Source organism: Poecilia mexicana, unplaced genomic scaffold, assembly GCF_051168715.1.
Source record: "Poecilia mexicana isolate PSO_F unplaced genomic scaffold, ASM5116871v1 scaffold_8, whole genome shotgun sequence".
Lineage (NCBI taxonomy): Eukaryota > Metazoa > Chordata > Actinopteri > Cyprinodontiformes > Poeciliidae > Poecilia > Poecilia mexicana.
In genome coordinates, this window is record NW_028263377.1 from 21,698,798 (window position 1) to 21,720,244 (window position 21,447).

Sequence of the window (21,447 nt, forward strand, 5' to 3'; positions counted from 1 at the left end):
TTGTTCATTTTTTTAGATTGAGAGGCATCCATAAGTAATGATGAATATTTTGGTCCAGGTACAGTAGTGGACTAAGGTTATGTGTCAGCAGCATAGATATTGTGAAAAATGTTGCGTGGCAGTCCATAATCTGACCTAGAAGAATCATGTACGCTTTGAATAGAAGTAGCATGAGATTGGATTTTGCATGTCAAGTGTACACGCACTTTAAAAATCATAGTAATACCTTCTATTTTTATAGATATAAAGCTAAAGACAGGCAGGATAATGTAAGAGAAGAGGTGACTTCATGTTTCAGCATTTTATTTTTGTTCATTTCAGTCCATCTACAAGCATCAGTTGATTTTTTCCCTATTGTCTCAGTCCAAAAAGATAGTGTCTAAAAATATGGTGAAAGATGCCTCTTTTTCCTTTTTTTTAACCCCCTCTTGATCATATCTGATGCTCCCTCTGTACATATTGTAATAACAATAGTGCATCTGGCAAAGTGCAAGCCTCATACAAACCAAACTGACCTCATTCACACTGACAGCATCAGACAAACAGCCTCTTGGACCCCAAACCAAAACTTTAATCTCATGTACAGCAAAGGGTCCTCAGAGTTTTTTATTTATTTATTTTTTGTGGTAGGTGGGTCGGGGGAGGGGGAGGGGGAGGGGTGGAGCTTTTTCTCAGAGGCTTGGTGGCTATCAACAAACGTACAAAAGATTTAGTGAAAGACAGGGCTGTTAAGCCACATTTCGAGATACATGAAAGGAAGTTGTGTTCAGAGGGCTTTGCAAATGCAGGCTGTGACGAGAGATCAGAGGCTATTCATTAGTGGAAACAAAACTAAATGTTTTAACACAGCTTTCAGTAAAGCTCCATGGGTTGCATTTAACATTCAGTATAATTTGCACATATTTACAAATGGGTGTGCGTACAGTGGGCAGGTGCTCGTTTCCTGTCGATGCAAGACTTAAAAACTGGCAATAACGCGCCGCCTGGCTGCGGCCGCCAACAGGTCGTAGAAAGAGACGAGAGGTAAAACCTGCCTACCTAAGAGGAGTCTACACGTGTGCGTGGACGCGACTGCCCCCTACGTTAAATGTAAACACAAATACTGTACATTCTGGCTTCCTTTAAAAATATCTTACACTCACACAATCACAGACATACAGAGTAAACCTTCTACACACTTTGGAAGAGGTGAGGGCACACGGACAGGTAGAGTGGAATGTACGTTGGTCGTTCTGACATTTAAAACACTAAGTTACGGTCTCTGCTGCTTCGTAGTTCAGTGGTTTCTTTTAAAAAATGATCCCAAAACCATAACAACGTAGCTCCTCGTTTTACCTGAAAACTCATGGAGGAAGTTAGTGGAGCATAAGATGCTCATAAGCTCAGAATTATTGATACAGTGCCTTGCGAAAGTATTAATACTTTTAGGTAAAAACATGGAGAGTTGCCTCTTGTTAAAGTTATTACAAGTGGAAATCTTATGGGTTATCTCTTTACTAGCTTTGCACATCTAGAGAACATAATGTCCCATTATTCTTTACAAAATTGCACAGTGAAATTTCATACATAATGTTTTTGAAAAGAAAGTTAAGTCTTACCACAGTTTTAGATTTAGGCATGGGCCTTTAAGGTTGTTGTGCTGCTGAAGGTGAACCTTCACCCCAATCTGAAGAGTTTTTCAGTATCTTAACAGATTTTATTCCAGGTTTGCTCCGTCTTTAGCTCCATCAATCTTTCTCTTTTACTCTGACTGGCTTCCTTGTCGAAAAGCATGCCCCAAATCATGATACTACCATCTTTCAACAGGGGCATTGTGTGTTCAGGTTCACATGCAGTGTTGGTTTTCTGACACGCATACCATTTTAAATTTATATGTGCCTCATGGCCTGTTACAAACGACAAAACTGACTTGTGTATTTTTTTTGCTCAAAGCTGACTTTTTTGTTGCTTCTTCGTTCATAAAAGCAAGATTTGTAAAATTAACGATTAATAGCTGTGGCATCAACAGCTTCTCTATTTACTAATTAGATCATTTAGACTTAGGATTTTATTTAGGGTATCTGAATAAAAGAGGAGTGGATACAAATGAAAACCAAACTTCAGATTTGTTTTTTTTAAAAAAGTGAAAAGCTATTCAGCTTCACTTAATCTACAAACTTTTCGTTACGTGACAAGAGGTTGTCAGGGGTATGAATATTTTTGCAAGGCACTGCAAACGACTTATTTTGGCAATTAGTCTTTCCTTAGCCTCTGTTTGGAAAACATGCAAACAGACAATTGTAGGATTTCTTTCGCAGTCGTTTCCTCATCTCCAAATGTTGAACTGATAGCTGTCCAGTTAAAGGTGCACCAAGTCACGGCCAGTTATGGAGGTACTGAACCTCAGGTCCATTTTTTTGGAAGGAAAAAAAAAAGCCAACGTTTCATCTTCTGTCACATTAGTTCGGTCTGTGCACTCGTCCAGCTTTGAATCTTGGACTGAAATAGTGGCAGGTCTGAGTCTCTTATCAAATTGGTCCACCATCGACGTGTACTTTTTTCCCCCAGAATGTCTGAGCTGTGAGAAGAAGACACCAAAGCACATTCACAGGGCCTCTAGGCTGGATAAGGACCCCTGGCGTCTCCCACAGGGACAGCCACATCCTTGCTTTAGGTGAAGCCTGGACACAATCCTCAGCTGGCAGCAGCCACATGAGTGTGATCTGGCTGGTATGGCGAGAGGAGCCCCATGGGCCCCAGGGCGGTGGGGGTCCCAAAGGAGGACAAATGGAAGGAGCAGACGGGGGTTTGGAGGAAGTGATCATCTACGTAGATTTGGAGAGATCCCGGGGCTGAAATGGAAGACTTGTGTGTTCTTTTTTTTTCATTCCCCTCTTCTTTATCGTGGAAACGACACGGTGCGAGGAGGAAGACGAGCATGGACAGGACACATACAGAGAGACAGACAGTGATCTTATCCTCCTCCAGATCTGAAACACAAGGACAGAAGGAAAAACAGCTGCAGGAAGATGAACACAGACGGGCAGAAAAATGGCACGAGTATACAAATTTAGCTTTAAAGTCAAAGCAGAGGTTGCATCGAGATGCATCGTTGTCAAGCAGGAGTGAAATAATCCTCAAAAAAAAAACATCCAAATAATCTTAATGAATTAAGTTACAAGTTGACTATTATATTTTCTAAGATTGTACCTTCCTCTTCGAATGTTCCTGCATCACAGAAGCAAGCCAAGAAAGGAGACAAAAAGTCAGAACACGTTCAATCAGCAAGATGGGAAAGTACAAACACAATTACTACAACAGTGGTTTTTTTTTTTTTTTTTAGATTGTTACAACATTGCGTAAAATGGGACAAAATGAAGAAGCATGAACACTAGCTGCACAAATCGGGCGAAATATTAATTAGAATTGAATTAAAACTTCTAATTGTTTCTATTGAATTAGCTCCACTGAAGGACACTGTTGGATTCAAGTACAAGACATAAATCCAACAATGATAATTCAGCATGATATCCATCCGACAGTCTCACTGAAATGATCTTCCGTCAAAATAAAGTGGCGAGATCACATCCAGCAGAAACTGTTAATAAGTCTGACTAGTAGGAAGAAACTCATGCACACAGTGCCAGCCACATTTGAGTACATCTATTCAGAGAGGAAACAAAAACCAACGTTAAGAACTAATAGTTTTTAAGAAAGCCTCCTGTGCGCTCCGAAATAGTATTTTAAAATAACTTAAATGTACTCTTTTGTACATTTGTATTTGTTAAATTTTGGCAAGAGAAAAAGGTTGAGATTTTTGGCAACAATCATTCTAGATTGGTCTGACATAAAGGATGCCATTTTGTGAGAACCCCTCATGCTTACCGCTAAACTTAGAGGAAGAACTGTGCTCCAGGAGAATGCAAATAAGAACATGCTGGACTTTACCACCATGTGCAAATGGGTCATTCCTGGATTTTTCAGCTAATTAATAATCCAAAACATTTGGCCAAATCAACAGAAATGGTTCAACAAGACACAAACTCTACCATCTTCTTGATCTACAGTCCTGTATATGAAACCTGTGGGTGACCTCAAGAGAAGAATGCATGGAGAAAACAGAACTCTGGATAATCTGCAGAGATTTTGGAACAAATTCACTGCAAAAACCCCCCACAAAATCTTACCAAGTAATCTTGGTCTAGTTTTTAGTGCAAATATCTTAAGACAAACTTAAAAATGAAATTTCAGCAAGATACAAAGGCATGTTTTAAGTAAAAAATTCCTTAATACTTATGAAAAAGTATTTGTTCTATTGGCGGACAAATTAAATTATAACGTGGGAAAAATGTCTTGCAATCTGCCAGTGGAACTTCAATATTAAGGAATTAATTTCTTGAAACAAACTTCTATATGTTGCTAAAAAAAAGTTACTTGTAAGTTAGTTTTGTCTCTTCTCAAGTTTGCCAAGATATTTGCACTAGAAACTAGACACCAAACTCTTGGTAAGATTTTTTGGTTTTGCAGAATGATCGAGGATCCCCCTCTTTATTTCTGATCCTCTAAAATGTTATCAGATTAGATGAAGTTGTGCACATTTGGCAAAAGGGGGTTGCACAAACAACTACCATCAGCGATATCAATAGTTATGCTACAAAACAAAGATTTTTTTAAACCAATTAAACAAATGTACTTTAATTAAATGTTTTTTTTGTTCCCTAAAATTTTGAATAAGAAGTTGTACATCCAAAGAAAATGATGCATGACTTTAGTGTTTTTATATGCATCCTTACCAGGAGTCCTAATAAATGTGGCCAGCACTGTCCCACTGACCCTAAAAGGAACGACAGCATACAATAAATCAAAACCTTTCAAAGATAATCCAATTCATCAGCCGTCCTTTTAGGTCGGGTCTTACAGAGGGAGCCATAGCGAGCATGCAGAGGTGGTCTGTTGCACTAGAGTGAGGATGAGGCCTACTGAGGAAAAATGAATGACGGAGGCTTGAACAAGGTAATAAAAGTAGAAATGGAAAAAAGTTTGCTTAGGTTAAGCCGACATGAACAATACTGTGCAAAAGTCTTGAGTCATCCCTCATTTCTTTTTTTTTTTTTTTTTTTTTTCCTTGCAAGGTGTTGAACTTTCTTCAAGTGAACCATTAACAGAGACCACTTTTGAAGGTTAACAGAAAGTCTTATAAATAAATTTGGGATTCTTCAGAACTTTTGAAAGGTCCAGAAAGGCAAACAAAAGTAACGGGGAACTTCCAGACGTGGCACCAGTGGTGTAGATCGGATTGATTCTAACGGATCCTGGCAGAGAAATATCTCCCTCCCGCTCAGCCGTCGCTGCAAGAGGCCGAGCGGGAAAACGCATTTAGGTAGGAGGAAAACGTGAGCAAAAACAACCTCGGTGATGATTTGATCTCAAAGCCTATAAAGCGTTCAAGCGTGAGAGCATCTCAGAGTTCACTTCCCCAGCTCCCCTCCCAGCTACTGGGCAATGAGTTGCAGCTATTTCAGACTGGTGATAGTGGGAGGGGTGGATGGGGGTTCTTGAGGTAGAAGCAGACAGGTACACAAAGGCATGCCAGAACTCTTACTTAAATCCCCATCCTGTTCCCCCTAGGACTATAGCTGCCAGGAGAATAGCACCTGCGATGGACCCTATTATGATATTGGTGCCACTGGGACCTGCGCAGAGGGGGGGAGGGGGGGGAGGAAGGGTGCGGAGGAAGAGGAGGGGCAGAAACAAAAACAACACCACTAAAAAACACACGTCAGAAGACCGCATCAACACAGTACAACATCAACTAGAGAGAGAGAGAGAGGCAGATGGTGAGAAACCTGCAGACAGAGACAGAGAGATGAAGGGGAGGGGGAGACCATCACGTTGGGTGGCAGGTGAGCGAGGGAGGTTCAGTGGGACGGGGTCAAGGGGGGGGGGACAACAGTTACACGAAGAAAAAAAAAAGGAGAGAGAGATGTTTTACTTTGTTCTCATTCCCCCTCAGCTGGACACCCTCCTGCTCAGGGTGGCAGTTTTGGGCCTAAAAGAGCAGCTGCTTAATTTCTCTGTCTCATTGGCAGACTGCAAGAAAGTAAGAGACACTTAAAAAAAAATGCAGTGCCTGAAAAAAACCCAAAAAAAACAAAACAAAAAAACCCCCCCGAAAGAAACACCTCTAAGCACCGCGCACATATTCACATTTCAGCACATACGCTCAACACATACCAGCAAGACTCAGCAGGAAGGAAAACACACGGCTCAACATCCTCATGACAGAAGGTGAGTTATCCCACTTTGTGGTTTCAGCACAGAGAGAAGGTGGTGAGAAGAGACCATGAGCGGGGGATTATATGATGAGAGAGGAAGAGAGAGAGAGAGAGAGGAAAAGAGAGAGAGATGGAAAAGCTCGAGTTCTGCCGCTGACCTTTTTTCTCCGGGCCTGTCGGGACGGTGGGCTCAGGGATGGGATCAAAAACGCTGCAGTCCTTTCCTGTGTAGTCCCGGTCACAGATGCACTTCACCTCGTTGCTGCAGGTCTGCAGGAAAGAAGCAGTTGTTGTTGTTGTTGTTGCGGGACGGTTGGGGGGAACAGTAAGCAAACAGGGGTACAACGTGGAAAAAAAAAAAAAAAAATCAGCAAAAAGTGTTCCAGATAGACTTTTTAATAAATGAAAACATTTCAAATCTCTATTGATTTTGTATTTACTCAGGCCATTTTCATCTGATATTATTAAATGTGTTTGATGATATAAAAATTGAGGGAATCTTTAAGTGTACAAATACGTTTTCACAGAACAAGTAAACTGATCTTCTAGTCAGTTTTCAACACAAGATGCCATAATTTAGCTTTTAATGTCTCAATAAAATGGAATAAATAGGAAAAGTAATATAAAGAAAAGTCAACTCTATAAAAAAAACAGTCTGGCACTAAATCCATATAAAATGTAAATGGTTTATTTAAATGTATAGATTTGTTAAAGAACAAGAGACATAATCAATTAGCTCACTGCTGAAATAATCTACTCCTTTAGGACAACTCATTTTATTCTTGAATCAACATTTTTTAATTGTAAAATGAGTTATTTTTGAAATATAAAAATATATGGAGTGAAATCCTTAGCTTATTTTTTCTTGTTTCTTTGTGCTGATTCTTTCACAAATAAGGTATTTTGGTTAAAAATATTGAAAAAAGACAAAAGAAAACCCCTGTGATTGTAAAACCACCAATATTTTTCTGTATGATTTATCTTATTTTTTGACATAAATTTTAATAACGAATATCAGAACTTTTATATACGTTTTAAACATTTACTCTATTCTTCCTGAATGCCTGTCCACGCAAAAATAAAAATCAATAGAATGTGGAAAATAAAACAAAACTAAATTAAATTAAAGCGCCAGACTTTCAACAACCTATATTACCACAATGAATATTTTATGAATATTGTTTACAACATGAATCCATAGACGTAAGTTTGGATTTTATTATGATTTTTTTTTTTTTTTTTTTTATATTTGAAATATCGAGCCTCTGTTTTAAAATAATCCTGGTGAAGAAAAACCAGTTTAATAAATAAACACCCACATTTTTCCATCTAAAAATCAAATCATGTTCTGAACGTCTTTACCCCGTGGTCAGAGCAAATGTGTCCAAGTTTAGATCCTGTACAGGTGCTGAGGTTAAACGCCGCGACGGGGAGGCAACGTCTCTCCAGACACATCATGTTGGGACCGCAGGGCGTGCCGTCCTCCACGTAGCCCATGTCGGAGCCATCCTCCAGCAGGGCGTGGCCGCCTCTGGGTGAAGCGTCCACAAGCGTCACATAAGTGGAAGAAGACAAATGGAATTACAATATTAAAAGTGAACGTTTTTTGTTTTTTTTGCATTGTTAAATGCTGCAGACGTGCTGCAGCAGCTTACCTGCAGTCCAGGTACTTGTTCTGATGGTAGAGGGTAAAGCTGGTCACCTCACCCTGCAGATCGCCAAATTTTGGCTTTGTTGTGACGTTTGCACAGAAAAGGAAGCCACATAATACATCCCTGAGGTGAGAGAAATAAATGCTTTAGTTATAAACTGCAGGCTGTAGTTTTTGGGGGATCCAGCTCAGAACTCTGCAGCTTGTTTTACTCACGGCTTGTTGCACTGCAGCCAGCCTTTCCCTTCAGCCCCCCGACCGCAGTTCCCCTTCTCTGTCCCTTCAGCGTTCAGCTTCTCATAACAGAACCTGTCTGCTGAATCTGATCAAGGATTAAAAAGTGGAGCGGTCAATGTAAACCACATGTTTATGTCACAGGATGAAGTAGGTAATTGTTTTTGTCTGTTTGTATACACACTATAGCCCCAGAGTCCTTTGCACTGTCCATCACGAGTCCTGCAGCGTCCACCATAGCAGCGTCCCTATGAAGGTGAAACAGTGCAGGTAAAGCATAAAGCCCCGGCGGTAGAGTCGGAAGATATAATAATCCAGATCTTACCTGGCTGTTGTCACATATGTAACCATCCAGCTTGTGGACGTTATGAGGGCACTGCCAAAGAACAAAACCCCGTAAATAAACGCTTACGCAACATGCATCAGTTTCATCCAGCGCTCTCCACAGGAAGTTTCACCTGGCTGGAGTCTCCTGTGCAGGTTTCGGGAATATCACAGTCGTTCACGGCCTCTCGACACGCAACACCTCTCAGCTCATACTGGGAGGAGGCAGAGTGAGACAGACTTAAAGTTGTAGAAAACCTCATATTGGTGTCATACTGGCAGTTTAAAGGTTGACGTAAAAGGAGGAAATCTATTTATATAGCATCAAATGGATGAAATAATATAAATACAGGATTATTTGCTCGTTCAAATTTCACCATGCTTAGGTTTAGCAACAATCTTCACCTGATTTTGTGTATGTGACTGATTAAATTTCCACCAATGCTTGGGTAAAAATTAAACTGGAAGCCACAAGAGGTTTTTTTTATTTTCTCACATCTACCACAAGGTGGCATAGTAGAGTTTCTTTTGATAAAGAATTAACCCTTTCTTCAGCATTGTGGAAGGAAAAGCGATAAGTGGCATGGATTTCTACCTTTATTTCAACTTAAGCGCATAATTGTGGATTGGAGAGAGATGAAAATGAATATTTATTTGTTTGAAATGTATGTGGTACGTGCCTACCAGGTCATGCATAAACAGATGTGGATTCATGCGTTGTTACACTCAACATGCGTAAAACAAGGCTTGGAAAAAGAAGCATTTCCAAAAATGTGTACTTCGTTTTGCATCAAGCAGCCTTAGAGTGTTGTATTGTTGCAGAAAAGCTTAATATTAGCTTCATTTGACCAACAAGCAAGGATTAAGTTAAAGTCCAAATAGAGTTGAACAAATTCAACATGATTATCAGGTTTTTGTAGCAAATTTATCAGAAAAACGTGGCAAAAGGCAAACATATGCAGGTGAAACTATTTCTTGTTTTTGCTTGTGCCTAATGTATAAATTAATCATACTCATCTTCATAATTTATAGATCTGCAACTTTGATTCTTGTTCAACTTACTTTACAGCCACTGCAGCAGAGTCCATTGCTGCACATGGCATCATGGGTAAGAGTACACTTTTTACAACAGGCTCCTCCGCTGCGGGCACACTCCTACAGCCACAGACAGGAAAAAAAACTCATCTCAAGTCGAAATATAAAGCTTAATGTGAAGGAAAGTTGGCTACTCACCACCTGGGATCCACAGTCACACTCTTCTCCTGGCTCCACAAAGCCGTTTCCACACTCTGGAGGGTCCAACAGCTAAAATATAATAAAAAAATATACATTTATAAGATAATACTGTGTAGAAATACAGAGATAAATGAGGGAAGGTGTACAAACGAATAAAATGTATACGATGAATCTATTCAGAGATGGACATCACACTCCTCATCATCCTCACCTTATTCGGCTTGTTGAAGAGGCAGCTCCCACCGCCCTGGAGCAAGAACTGGATGTACTCGTCAACACTACAGCGAGAAAACTTTCTGGGCAGATAAAATCTGTGATCACACACACACACACACACACACACACACACACACACACACACACACACACACACACACACACACACACACACACACACACACCCCCACACACACGCAGACGCATGAAGACCAAGACATACACTAAAACACAAACAGTACAATGCTTTTTGGCCAGTCAGGAATGCCAGATCAACCGTGGGTGTGTGTGTGTGGCATCACTTTGCAATCTGACACAAATGTTCCCATCTGCAGTAAGATATATCTCAAATAATTCACATCTTTATTGTCCCATCTGTCCAGGGGAGCCCAGTCCAATTCACTCATGTAGTAAATACTTTTAGTTCACATTTTGTAACAATTTACACAGCAATCTGGCGTCTCCTGTTAAGGGAAACATCTATGTAGGCTTCAAATAAGAAACTTTAAATCTCATGAAGGTGTTAACTTGTTTAAGCAAATAGGGTAGAAACAGCCATTTTTTACCCGGTGTCTTCCATTATGCAGCCCACCCAGGCATCTGGGCATCTGCAGTCACCTGAAAAAGAAGAAGAAGAAGAAAAAAAAAACACAACATAAAATACAAAGAATAACTTCTATTTTTAAACACCACAGAAAATGAAAGGAAATATTACAAAACAGAAACTTTTTAGAAACTGTCAAAAAAAAAAAAAAAAAGCCTGGCCTGCTATTTTGGGTTCCTGCACATTATTTGGGTCACAATTCCATCTGTTTTCAGAGTTCTCAGCAATTTGGATTCAGATGGAAGAATGGGAAAATAAAGTCACGCAAAAGAACCAATGTTTCAGTATGATCAGTTCTTCGCATTCCTGGATGTCCGCTATAATAGAAATAAGATTTGACCAATTTTATGTATGCATCTCCATAAATCCACAACATAAAGAAACTCATAAGTAATGATAAAATTGAGATGTATGAAATTGTTTGTGGATATAAATGCGAGTGCAACAGCTTGGGATGAAATAGTGACGAGTATGAACTGGAGATATGAGATGGTAAAGGGGTGAAATCATGTCGAACCTCTGTGTGTTAAGTTGTCTTACCTGCCGAGGCTCTTGCGTTGTTCCATCTCATCCCGATGTTCTGGCCAAGACTCTGACACAGAGTGATGGCCATCGCCCCGACACTCCCATACTGAAAGTTAGAAACAGACTTACTAAAATGCAATAATTATTTGAAACAAAATAGCAAAGAAATAGAAAAACTGACCATGACGCGTTGTTCCACAGGTAACAACCATCACAGTTTGAACAATTTTAAAGGATTCAAAACAAATACGACTACAGTGTTATAATCGGCGTTTTCTAAATTATGAGCTTAATGCCAAATGTACCTCGTTAATTCCTCCTCCTTTCGTTGGAGAACACACCCCTCCTGTGTAGGCCGTCCCACTGCGGCTACTGTGAAATGTACGCCCTCTGGAAAGCACAGAAAACGCTTCGTTTAAAATCAAACCTCCACTGGGATCTAGAGTCGAGATTCTCGTCCTCGTACGAGAAAAGATGGACAACGTCGCTCTGCTCCCTGATGCTGTCCTTCCTGTACTTCATGAAGTTCTGCAGCGTGAGTAGCGGGTCCTCCACGACCGGCATCAGGTTTTCCAAGGTCCAGGTCTCCATGGCCACCAAGACAATCCTGGTGTTCAGCTGCTCCTGAAAGATCTGACGACAGAGATCGACTTTTGTTACCGCCACTGCGGAGACGTGGACCTTTCCCAAATGAGAACATGCATCCCGACAGGTGGTGTTTGTGGCGTTAGGGTGTAGGAGGATTTACGGTTCCTCACCGTGTCTGCTGTGTTGACTACAGCTTTGGCAAAGTTTTTGGTTTGGCTGCTCGAGCGACGCAGCTGCACAAACTGAGGAGAGAGAAAAGGTCCACAGATGGCTTAGGAAATGGATCTCTCATGCACTCCAGCACACAATGGTACGGATCTTTACTGACAAAAAAAGGAAATCCAAGTTCATTTCCATAAATACAAGCAGTCTTGATTTACTGTTTTTTTTCTTCTATTTTCACAATCCTAGTCCCTTTTAGGACTTTTTTAAATTACAAATGGATTGGCATGCATTACATTCATCAAACAAACAACAGCAAACTGCTTGATTTGGGTACAGCTGCACCAATAACCGAACACCATTAAATATGCTTTCTCCTGCTATTAGTGGAGAAAGACAACAAACGGGGAAAAAAAAAAAAAAAAAATGCGACAGCTGATGCGGAGTGCTAGAATTACATCCTGAACTCACCAGATCGTTGTCGTTTACCACCATGAGCTCAATGTATTTGGTCTCAGTCTGGACAGAGGGCCTGCGGACGAACCTCTTGGATCTTCTCAGCCCCGCGGTCACCTGCCGGTCCTCCGTTTGCTCTGGTCTACCGTCGTCTTCAACACTTTCACTGCTGTCCTGCTCACTGTCCTCTGTACACTCTGAAAGCACATATTCAGAGCTGCAGGTACGAAAATTTATCATTGGGGGTGACATGGACACACTTTTCCTCCTTTGGGTTTTTGTTCCTTTTGTGTTTGTATCTTATATGAATTATTGCTCGACTGGTGTTGCCGTATAAGCACATTTATTTGTGTTGAGTAACTCGGTTAATTCTTACGTTCTATTTCTTTTACATTTGAATTTATTTTCTTAGATTATTGTCAGGCTTTTTGCTTTTAGTTTGTAAAATCCTTCGCATTTTTGTTCAGTTAATTGTGAAGAACATGAGAAATGATGTAGAGATTATTTTCTTTGTACGCTCAAACATTGTGAAATAAGCAAAGTAAGTGTTGTCCTACTGGCAAGGAGGATTTGTGTAAAAAAAATAATAATTTGGATTAATGTGTTCAATTTAAAGGTTTGAGTCTTTTTACACATCTTTACCAGAGCTGCCAATATTTGTGTATCTAAACCACATTTATTCAGTCTTGATATGCTTTAAGTGGGAGTCTGAAAGGTCTGATTTAAGACTGCTCACCTGGGCAGTGCTGGGAAAGTCTGATATCGGGCATCCTGCGAATTAAGTGAGCTCCTTCCTAAAGTAGAAAACAGACACAACAGTGGTTACCTTAGGAGTCGTTGTCCCTCAATACTTGTTCAGAGTTAAATGTCTTAAGAAAAAATAAATTTCTCTGAAAAATGTCAGGTATTCAACCAAACTCCACCAAACAGGAAGGTCTGCTCCGTATCAAGTTAAATGCCTCTTCTATTTACATCATCAAGATTTTTTAAAATTTACCTAAATTGTTGGTAAAACCCACAATTCATTACATATTTTAGCATAGGCTCTCTAGCAAAATGGTTTCCAAAGCTCACCCTTGCTAACCAGCAAGGATGAGGTATTAGGAGCTAACTAAAAACAAAACAAAACAAAAAAATCAAATAATAAATGGTGCTATAAATGCTAAAGCAAGTTAAAAAAAAATATGACCAACAGATAAAAACAATACGTTGCTATATTGATGCATTCAATTTTGTTTTAGTAAAACAACTCTCTTCCAATGTTATTTTGTGGGGAAACTGAGAACTTTTGGACGTTTTCCTAATTAAACCCTTTTCAGCTTTCCACACTGTGCATTTAAGTGAAAGTTTACCTTCCGGCTCGCATTGTGAATAGGCTCAATTCCATAAGAGTAGAAACCGTCAGAGAACATCCCACTGCAAAGCAACAGAAAGATAAATTAGTAGATGCAGGAAAATAAAATAAAAACATAAGCAAGAAAAGAAAGGTAAGCAGGATTTGGAAAAAGGAAATAATGGCTTGGTTTCTCACCAGAGGCCGTGACAAGTGGAGACAGCTGCCCAGGACTCTGGTAAACCTCTTAGTCTTCCTTGGTAGTAGCAGTGCTCTCCTCCCTGTAAGGAAAACAAAACAAAAAAATACTTCATAGAAGACCCCAGGCTGTATATAGCTGCTTTTCTACTTCATTAGATGCCACCGCTCTTCCTCTTCCCTCACCATCAGTTACAGCATAGTTGGTGACCTACTTGAGTTTACTCCACTCTCCTGTTCTTCATTCACAATAAGGCTGGAGGTGGCGGTGGAGCACGCTCAAGGATCTCTCCAATAAATCAACACTCATGTTGCCAGCACTGTTTTGATTTGAGAATCAAGTGTGGACTAAGCAGGCTAAAATTCAAGGACACTACTATCTGCCAGGCTGCAGCCGCAGGGGGGACGTGCCACTAGTTACGGGAGAGAAATGTGGCTTCACCTGAGTCAAACCGAGCTCAGCGGGATGGGTCCCGGGCCGAAACGACGACTTTCGTGCCCTGAAAGCAGCACGCCTGGCATGTCCAGCCGCGGCAGCGCAGACACGTGAGGCCTACATCCAGCTGAGTGACAATCTGGTCAGACTGCAGGTCTCCACTGCCAGCCTCCCTCTCCCTCCCGCCTGCCTACAAACACACGTACATGGCCATAATGCCAAAGCACATCATGCCTTTGTTTTAACTGGCATTTCACTCCGTATTCCTTTCTCCTTTCTCTTCCTCCTCCTCCTCCTCTTGCTATAGCTCTGCTCATCCCTCCCTCCTGGTCTTCTTTCATTCTCTTGGCTGCCAAGAACTTAATGATGCTGCTGAGCTAACCGGTTGCCGTGGAAACAAGCCCGTGATTGGTCAGGGGGACTGAAGGAGAGTTTGGAGCGACTGTGGGTGGGGACATGTAGTGCTGGCTGGGTAGATGGGTAGGTGGGCGCTTGAGGGGCAGTAAGTGGTACATTTGTAGAAAAAAAAAAAAGTATAAAAATCACAACCATCCCACATGGTGATCAGACTACTTATAATGCTTAAGTTTATCCCAGTGCCAATGTTATGGTAAAGTTTGTTATTCAGTCACACGCTGCTATCTTGGCGAGTCTGTGTGGGTTTGTGACACTACTTTTTTTTTTTTTTTTTTTTTTTTGGCCTTGAGCATTTTAGAAAGGCCTCGGCCAACTGCCAGGTAATCTCTCATACGTGCACACCAGTAACACTCCTGATCAGTGTCTGCACGGCAGCCTACTTTAGAGCAGAAAGCACATAATGCACTTTCTATAAATAGACAAACCACCAGGATGAGATCAAACCGCCAAACCATGAATCTAAAAATTGGCCTTAAAAGAGGAATGCAAACAAAAAGCATCTCTGCTTCTAAATTTAAGATAAATACACAAATATGCATCTATTTCACCCCTCACCCCACAGCAACAAGCAATGAGACTGGAAAATTCAACTTGAGCATGTCAGTGTGAACAAATATTCATGTTAATCAAATTAATAAATCATCTTTTTAAAAAAAAAAAAAAAACACACAACCTGGCCGGATGTGAAACACTGGTTTGAACTTAAATCTAATAGCTGGTTGTGACGCCGTTGGTAGCCACAGTTTTATTAGCAACTGTTTATGGTGGTGACACTTTTATCAGTGTCACCTGACTACGCTGTACTTTTAATTTAACTAATCTGGGCATGATTTTTTTTACACACACACACACACACAATATTAATCCTGGGTTTTATTCTACTTTTCTAAAAAGTCAATTAAAATTTTGTGTCTTATGTTTTCTTTTTCTTACAGCTTTTAGCCTAATGACATTTTCTATGATTTTAGTGATGTGTGAGCCTGGATGACACACCCACATTTCTCCACTGCATGACAATAAAAGATTTCAGATTCTATTTTATATACAACTCCACTTTGAAACTGGACACTAATTTGTGTTGGACCGCCACTTAAAATCGCAATAAAAACAAAAGTTAATCGTTTTAAAATGTGAAAGGATCAGCATGTTAAATGGTCTGCTCTGGACAAGTTGTGTTTCTTCAAACTCTGATATCCAGGAAGAACGACTATGAAGAACAGTCTAAAACGCTGCACTGCAAACTCTGGTCACCTCTTCAAACCACTAAATAAAACAAGTCCCCCATCAACATTGGCATCAGCAAATATTGCCCCCTAGTACAGATGTAAAAAAACAAAAAGAGAGAGAGAAACTCTTACCACAGACTGAAGTGGTTTGCCGTTATAGTTAAAGTGCCTCTCCACATAATCTGAAGACAGCAGGTGACTGAAAGAAGAGGAGAGATAACCATCAATATCTGTGCCAAGATCAGAGGAAATGTATTCTGGGATATCTCACACCAAAGGTTCTCCCCTCAGATGTATTCCACACAGAATTACCAGACCTATTAACATGCTTTGCTATTAAAACGTGTGTGTGCCTGTGAGACTGCAGCGTCGGTATTCCCCATCTTGTCGTGTAGCATAATAGAGGCGCTAAGTGCATTTGCGTATGAGCGGGGAAAATGCTAATGAGATCAGCTGCAGAAGATTAGGTGTGCTCATTGATACGAGCAAGGATGGGAAAACACACACACACACACACACACACACACACACAGATCTGATGGTACTAACTGGTTTAGTTCCAGGTCAAGAGTGAAGGTTCGTCCGAAGGCTTCGACTTGAAAGCAGCTCAGAGCCAGGTGGACGGGCTGCAGACGGAATAAAATGTAACTCACATTAACTGCTGCAGTGGAACAGTTATTACATTTACCACTTAGCTGGAGCTAAGCTGATTCCCCATAAACTCATGAATAATTCAGCAAGGATCGATACACCTTGAAAACATCCCAACTGATTTATTAAGTTGACTGATAAAGGCCCTTTTGATTGACAGAGCTGTGCCTGTTCGATGTGTGACAGAGAATTGTGAGAGGAATGATAGAGGGGGACTTGACAGTCACAGAAGGGAAGTAGGTGGAGGAGGACAGAACTAGACGTGGATTGTCTATAATCAGTCAAGCTGTACCGATGTCCCCAGTGGACAGCTGCCAGCATAGCGGAGGTGAGGAGACAGTAGGGCCGGAAAAAGACGGAGAGAGATCTACTACACACTAGGCAGCTCCGACTGTGCCAGCCTGGCTTTGATTTCTGTCTGGAGGAACAGGGTCCCAGTGAATCATTGGGCTTTTCAATAAAATGCATCACTGTCCACAAATTATTCCCTCCAGCGAGCACAGACAACATATTTCTCACCACTGTCTTGGACAGGCTGAAGTAACTGAACACGCTCTGTCATTGCTACAGTACAGAATGTGAATGTGTGGCGGTGCTTTAGCTGTCTAACAGGACAGTTTCATCACTCAGGCCCTTTTTGGAAGCTGTCCCAGAGCTTTTATTGATGAAACACAAACTTTACAAGCAGATAAAGTTGTAGATGTTTAAAAAGTGTGTTTTCCTGCCAGATCGCTGCAGCGTCCCATCATTCGTGGTTTTAAAACGAATGATCACTCTTGAGTAATTATTTTGTCAGCACTGGATTGTGTCAAAACGCTCGCACGCTGGCAGCCATCTCATCTACTCTCAGATGTTTGCACAGCCGAGTTAAAATGCTTGCTTTGTTTTCAAAAAATGAAAATGTGATACACTTGAAAGCTTTTCCACTCTTAATGTGACACATATCCTGTACATTTCAGCTGAAAATAAAGATAATAGGGGTATACATGTAGATTTTAAAAAGTCTGTTGTGACTCAATTTTAGCATTAAGTGTATTTGCCAACTGAACCCTGCAGAAGGTCTCAAAATCTCTAAGAGTGATGACACGACTCAACAGTTTTGCATCAAATTTAGTTCTCGGCTCTGGTTTGGCGTTTGCAGAACTTTAAATTTCAGCTCAGAAAGTCATGTTTATGTGGAATTGGGCTAGTTGATGCTCAGCGATACTAAAAAAAAATAAAATTCTTCATCTTCATCTCTTGTTTCTAGAAGACAGCAATTGACCGGAGTCAATTGAAGAGTTTAAGACAACTGCAACTTGACAAACAAAGCGAAATGAGGACTTAAGTTAAAAAATGTTTAGGCCGCTCTGAAGGTTGAAAATGATTAGTTTCATGTTTCAACTTGGATCTTCTGGTAAAAGTGCTATAATTGAATAAATAAATAATGACAAAAATTGATGGGGGAAAAAAAACTTTGCATTTTTGAACTTTTTAATTAGTTTGTGTGACTTTCCTTTCACCTCCCTATAAAGTTGGCTTCCCTGTCACTCATTGCCTTGTGCACTATAAGAGTAGTAAATGTAGCTTAAAAGAAGATTTCACGCAATTTATTGGCTTCCTTATCCAGATAACCTATGTTGAATTTGGCGTTTAGAGAATTACTGATTCCGTGAGATGAATTACATCCGAGTTAATTTACCATCGTTGGTTTGTCCGCATGCAATTGGATTTCCACTGAGACATCACTTTTTTTGATAAAAACTGTGATTTTATCATTTTTTGCAAAGTTCCATTTGAATTAATAAAAAAAATAAAGTAAAATCAAACTATTTTACCAAGGGAAGGAAATAAATGTAGGTTTACTAAATATGTTCCATAAATAAATATTAATATTATTCAATATATAAACTCGGTCTTACACAGATGCAGCTCAGTCAAGCAGAAAATCATTGATAAGTTCATTTAAGTTTTACATTTTTTTTGCAAAATGGAAATTCACTGAAAGAAGTTCATAAAAACCCAAATATTCTCCTATTTAACATAATCAGACTGTTAAAGTAAATTTAAAAGTATGTCAAAGTACTGTTCAGTATATGAACTCAACATAGTTAAAAGGTTTTCTTTTCCATGAATTAAGGCATCAATGCAGAGTGGCACGCAGGAAATCAGCCTGTAGCCTCTTTCTCCAAACATTTTTGTCATAAACTTCCAAAAGCGAGCTGCCTCTGAACTCCCTCTGCTCATTCAGAAATCCCAAGTGGCGACGGTGATATCCCACACAGCTGTGTTTACCAAGGTAATAGATCCTGCAGTGTGGGATGACAGAAGGTGCCGTGTGGCATTGATGTCAGCACTATGAGAAGTTTCCCCCATCGGCTGCATTTAAAAAAAACAAAAAAAAAAAAACAATACTGGCGATTCTGTTGTTGGTCGAGAAAACGTTTGACTTTAAATAATAAATTGTATTTTCTCACTCTTCACATTGGAAACTTTTTCTGAGTCTTGTTTATGTTTTGCCAAAAAAATAAAAGATTGAAATATGTCGCTCTGTCTATTAAATCAATATACTGCTTTTAACTTTTGGAACCGACTTACTGAAATAAATCAACTTATCAGTTATATTCTGATTCACTGAGATGCACCTGTGTTTGGCCACCGGAACAACTTTACTCAATCTTAGCATTGATTTTATGTCTCACTGAGTTGTTTTCTGTTTTGGAGAGAATGCGATAACCAAACTACTGCATCGTTGTTCGGTTTATTTTCTGGATGCCCGTCTAGCAAGTGGAAAGTGTCGGTAAAGGGAGTGATCAATTCATCTATTTTGAGCAAAACGTGACGTTGCAGAGGAGGAGAAATGGGTTTAGATCATCATCAAGCCCAGCTGTTTCTAAATTTACCTGCTCCTTATTCAATATTTCAAAAAGAAAAGGGCAGCATGTGGTGAAAACGTAGGAATTCGGCTTTTTAAACCATTGCGACTGGCATCTCTTTTGTGCGCTACATGTTGTTAATTGTGCGGCAGCACTGTCGTGTGATGCTGACATTCTTGGTAATTCTTCATCAAACAGAGAGACTCGGAGAGATGACTCAAATAAATGACAGGGAGCGTTCGAACCATCCTGCACCATGCAGCACTTCTCGCACAGACATGTTTCATATTTAATGGGACATACTTGAACACACCACTGAATAATAAAAAAGCCTGGGAGGGGCTCAGTATGGTAACGAACATGACGTCCGAATATCTGTCATGTGGTGATGACAGCAGAAATGTCAAAATGTTGGGAAAAAAAATACAGGCTATACATATTTTAAATTTACAATTCTGCCCACAAAGCAGGCTGTTTTGGATAGTTTACACAATCCAGAACAGAAGTCAGCATTTAAATGAGTCACAACTATTTTACTGATATCAATGCACATTGATAAATCATGATTTTTTAAAGGAAACTGACTATTGTGCAGCAGGTTTCCTAATAGACACACAAGTATGACACTAACAAGAAATTAACAAGTTACATTATCACAGATTATGCATAAAAAACATACCTTTATGCACTTAAAAGAGCATGCACTCGGTTCATGCGTTTATCAACAAAAAACAGCAGGTTTTCTGAGTTTTAGCAAATTCCATGAATTAGAAAGAAAAGTTTGATTTGTCAGTATTTCATCTGCCGATTGCCGAGTAATGACAAAAATCCCATCTCTTGGACATCTTTAAATGACCCCCATAAATATCAGTGTGTCTTCATCCTGCCTAATAGTTTTTGCATTACATGTCATGTAGCAACAGGGTAAAAACTGGAGAAGAAAGTGAAAAATCCAGTACATTCAGGGATGGTTTTGTCTTTAATGAGATCCAGTTGCCGAACTGAGAACTCGCAGAGCAAATAAAGGTGTTGGGGGACAGACCTGTGGGTCTGAGAGGTGACTTACCGAGCTGTCCCCACTGCTGTTCTTCACCCTGGTATCCAAGAAGTCATGAGCCATTTCCTCCTCCGACTTGATCTGCTGCACCAGTCGCTTTGGATAGGTGATCTCAGTTTCCCCATTATCCAGCTGCCCTGAGGGGGCAAACAAGTCCCACAGTCCTCCGTCTGCACCTGGACAGGAACATCAGATTCCAACAGAATGCCTTGATAGTTTTAATGAGCATATAGTATAAATAATAAAAATGTATGTGGAAGATCACTTGGTGACCTAATTTAGCACCATGTAGTTGATAGTGTTTGATCAGTTGCTATTTTAAGACCTTTATTGGATATGGTGTATTATGATGGAAATTAATGGAGTTATGTCAGAGTCTGACTCTCATAAAGGCATATAATGGGTCCTTTTATAAGTAAATATTGGTTCGAAGGTAATTTGTTAAACATTGTGGGTTTACGTGTTAAGGAGACGTTTATTGTAGTAGGTGGAAAACCCTGCGGTGGAAACATGTTGATGCAGCAGATCTACAGGGTGATGATCAGTGAGCTATTCTGGCACCGAGATCCTGCATCAATAAAATCCCGGGCAAGAAAAGTGCTGCTCAAGGGGGGGAAAAAATGCAAAGGAAACGAAAAGGGTGCTCCCGCTCTCGATCCGAACAGCCCCCCTTCTCTTCCACCTCCCCCTCGCTTACCTGACACCGCAAGCCTCTCGCCCACTGCACCAAAGACCATGAAGCACCACACCGCCAGCATGATCTTCACATATTCCCTCCGATTACCGCATGGAGAACCCCCGCCAAATGTCAAGAAGCCCGGCAGGTGGAGAGGAGGAAAAAGATCAAAAAACGCACAGCAGAGATGATGGCGAGGATCCAAAGTTAATCTGCTAAACATCTGATGATGCGCGTCCTCTCATCTCTCCCCCCTCTCTACCTCTCGCCCTCTCAGCTCCGGTCAGCACTGCCACGGAGAGTCCGGATTTGCATATCAGAAAGATGAAAAATGAATCGATCCGGGCC

The 21,447-nt window shown here is 40.4% G+C and overlaps 1 protein-coding gene across 1 annotated transcript; it reads right to left on the reverse strand.

Moving 5' to 3' along the window:
- Positions 1 to 698: 698 nt before the first annotated feature.
- LOC106921557 (disintegrin and metalloproteinase domain-containing protein 11-like) lies at positions 699 to 21,181 on the reverse strand. The gene is given in 25 exon segments (XM_088007894.1): positions 699 to 2,686; positions 2,689 to 2,969; positions 6,413 to 6,524; positions 7,617 to 7,785; positions 7,910 to 8,029; positions 8,122 to 8,227; positions 8,324 to 8,387; positions 8,465 to 8,515; positions 8,598 to 8,678; positions 9,526 to 9,618; positions 9,697 to 9,768; positions 9,911 to 10,010; positions 10,482 to 10,533; positions 11,060 to 11,150; positions 11,350 to 11,434; positions 11,511 to 11,677; positions 11,803 to 11,874; positions 12,266 to 12,447; positions 12,987 to 13,044; positions 13,603 to 13,666; positions 13,782 to 13,864; positions 15,993 to 16,059; positions 16,410 to 16,486; positions 20,433 to 20,599; positions 21,121 to 21,181. Coding segments are annotated over 25 exon segments (2,577 nt in total). The 3' UTR covers positions 699 to 2,584.
- Positions 21,182 to 21,447: the final 266 nt, after the last annotated feature.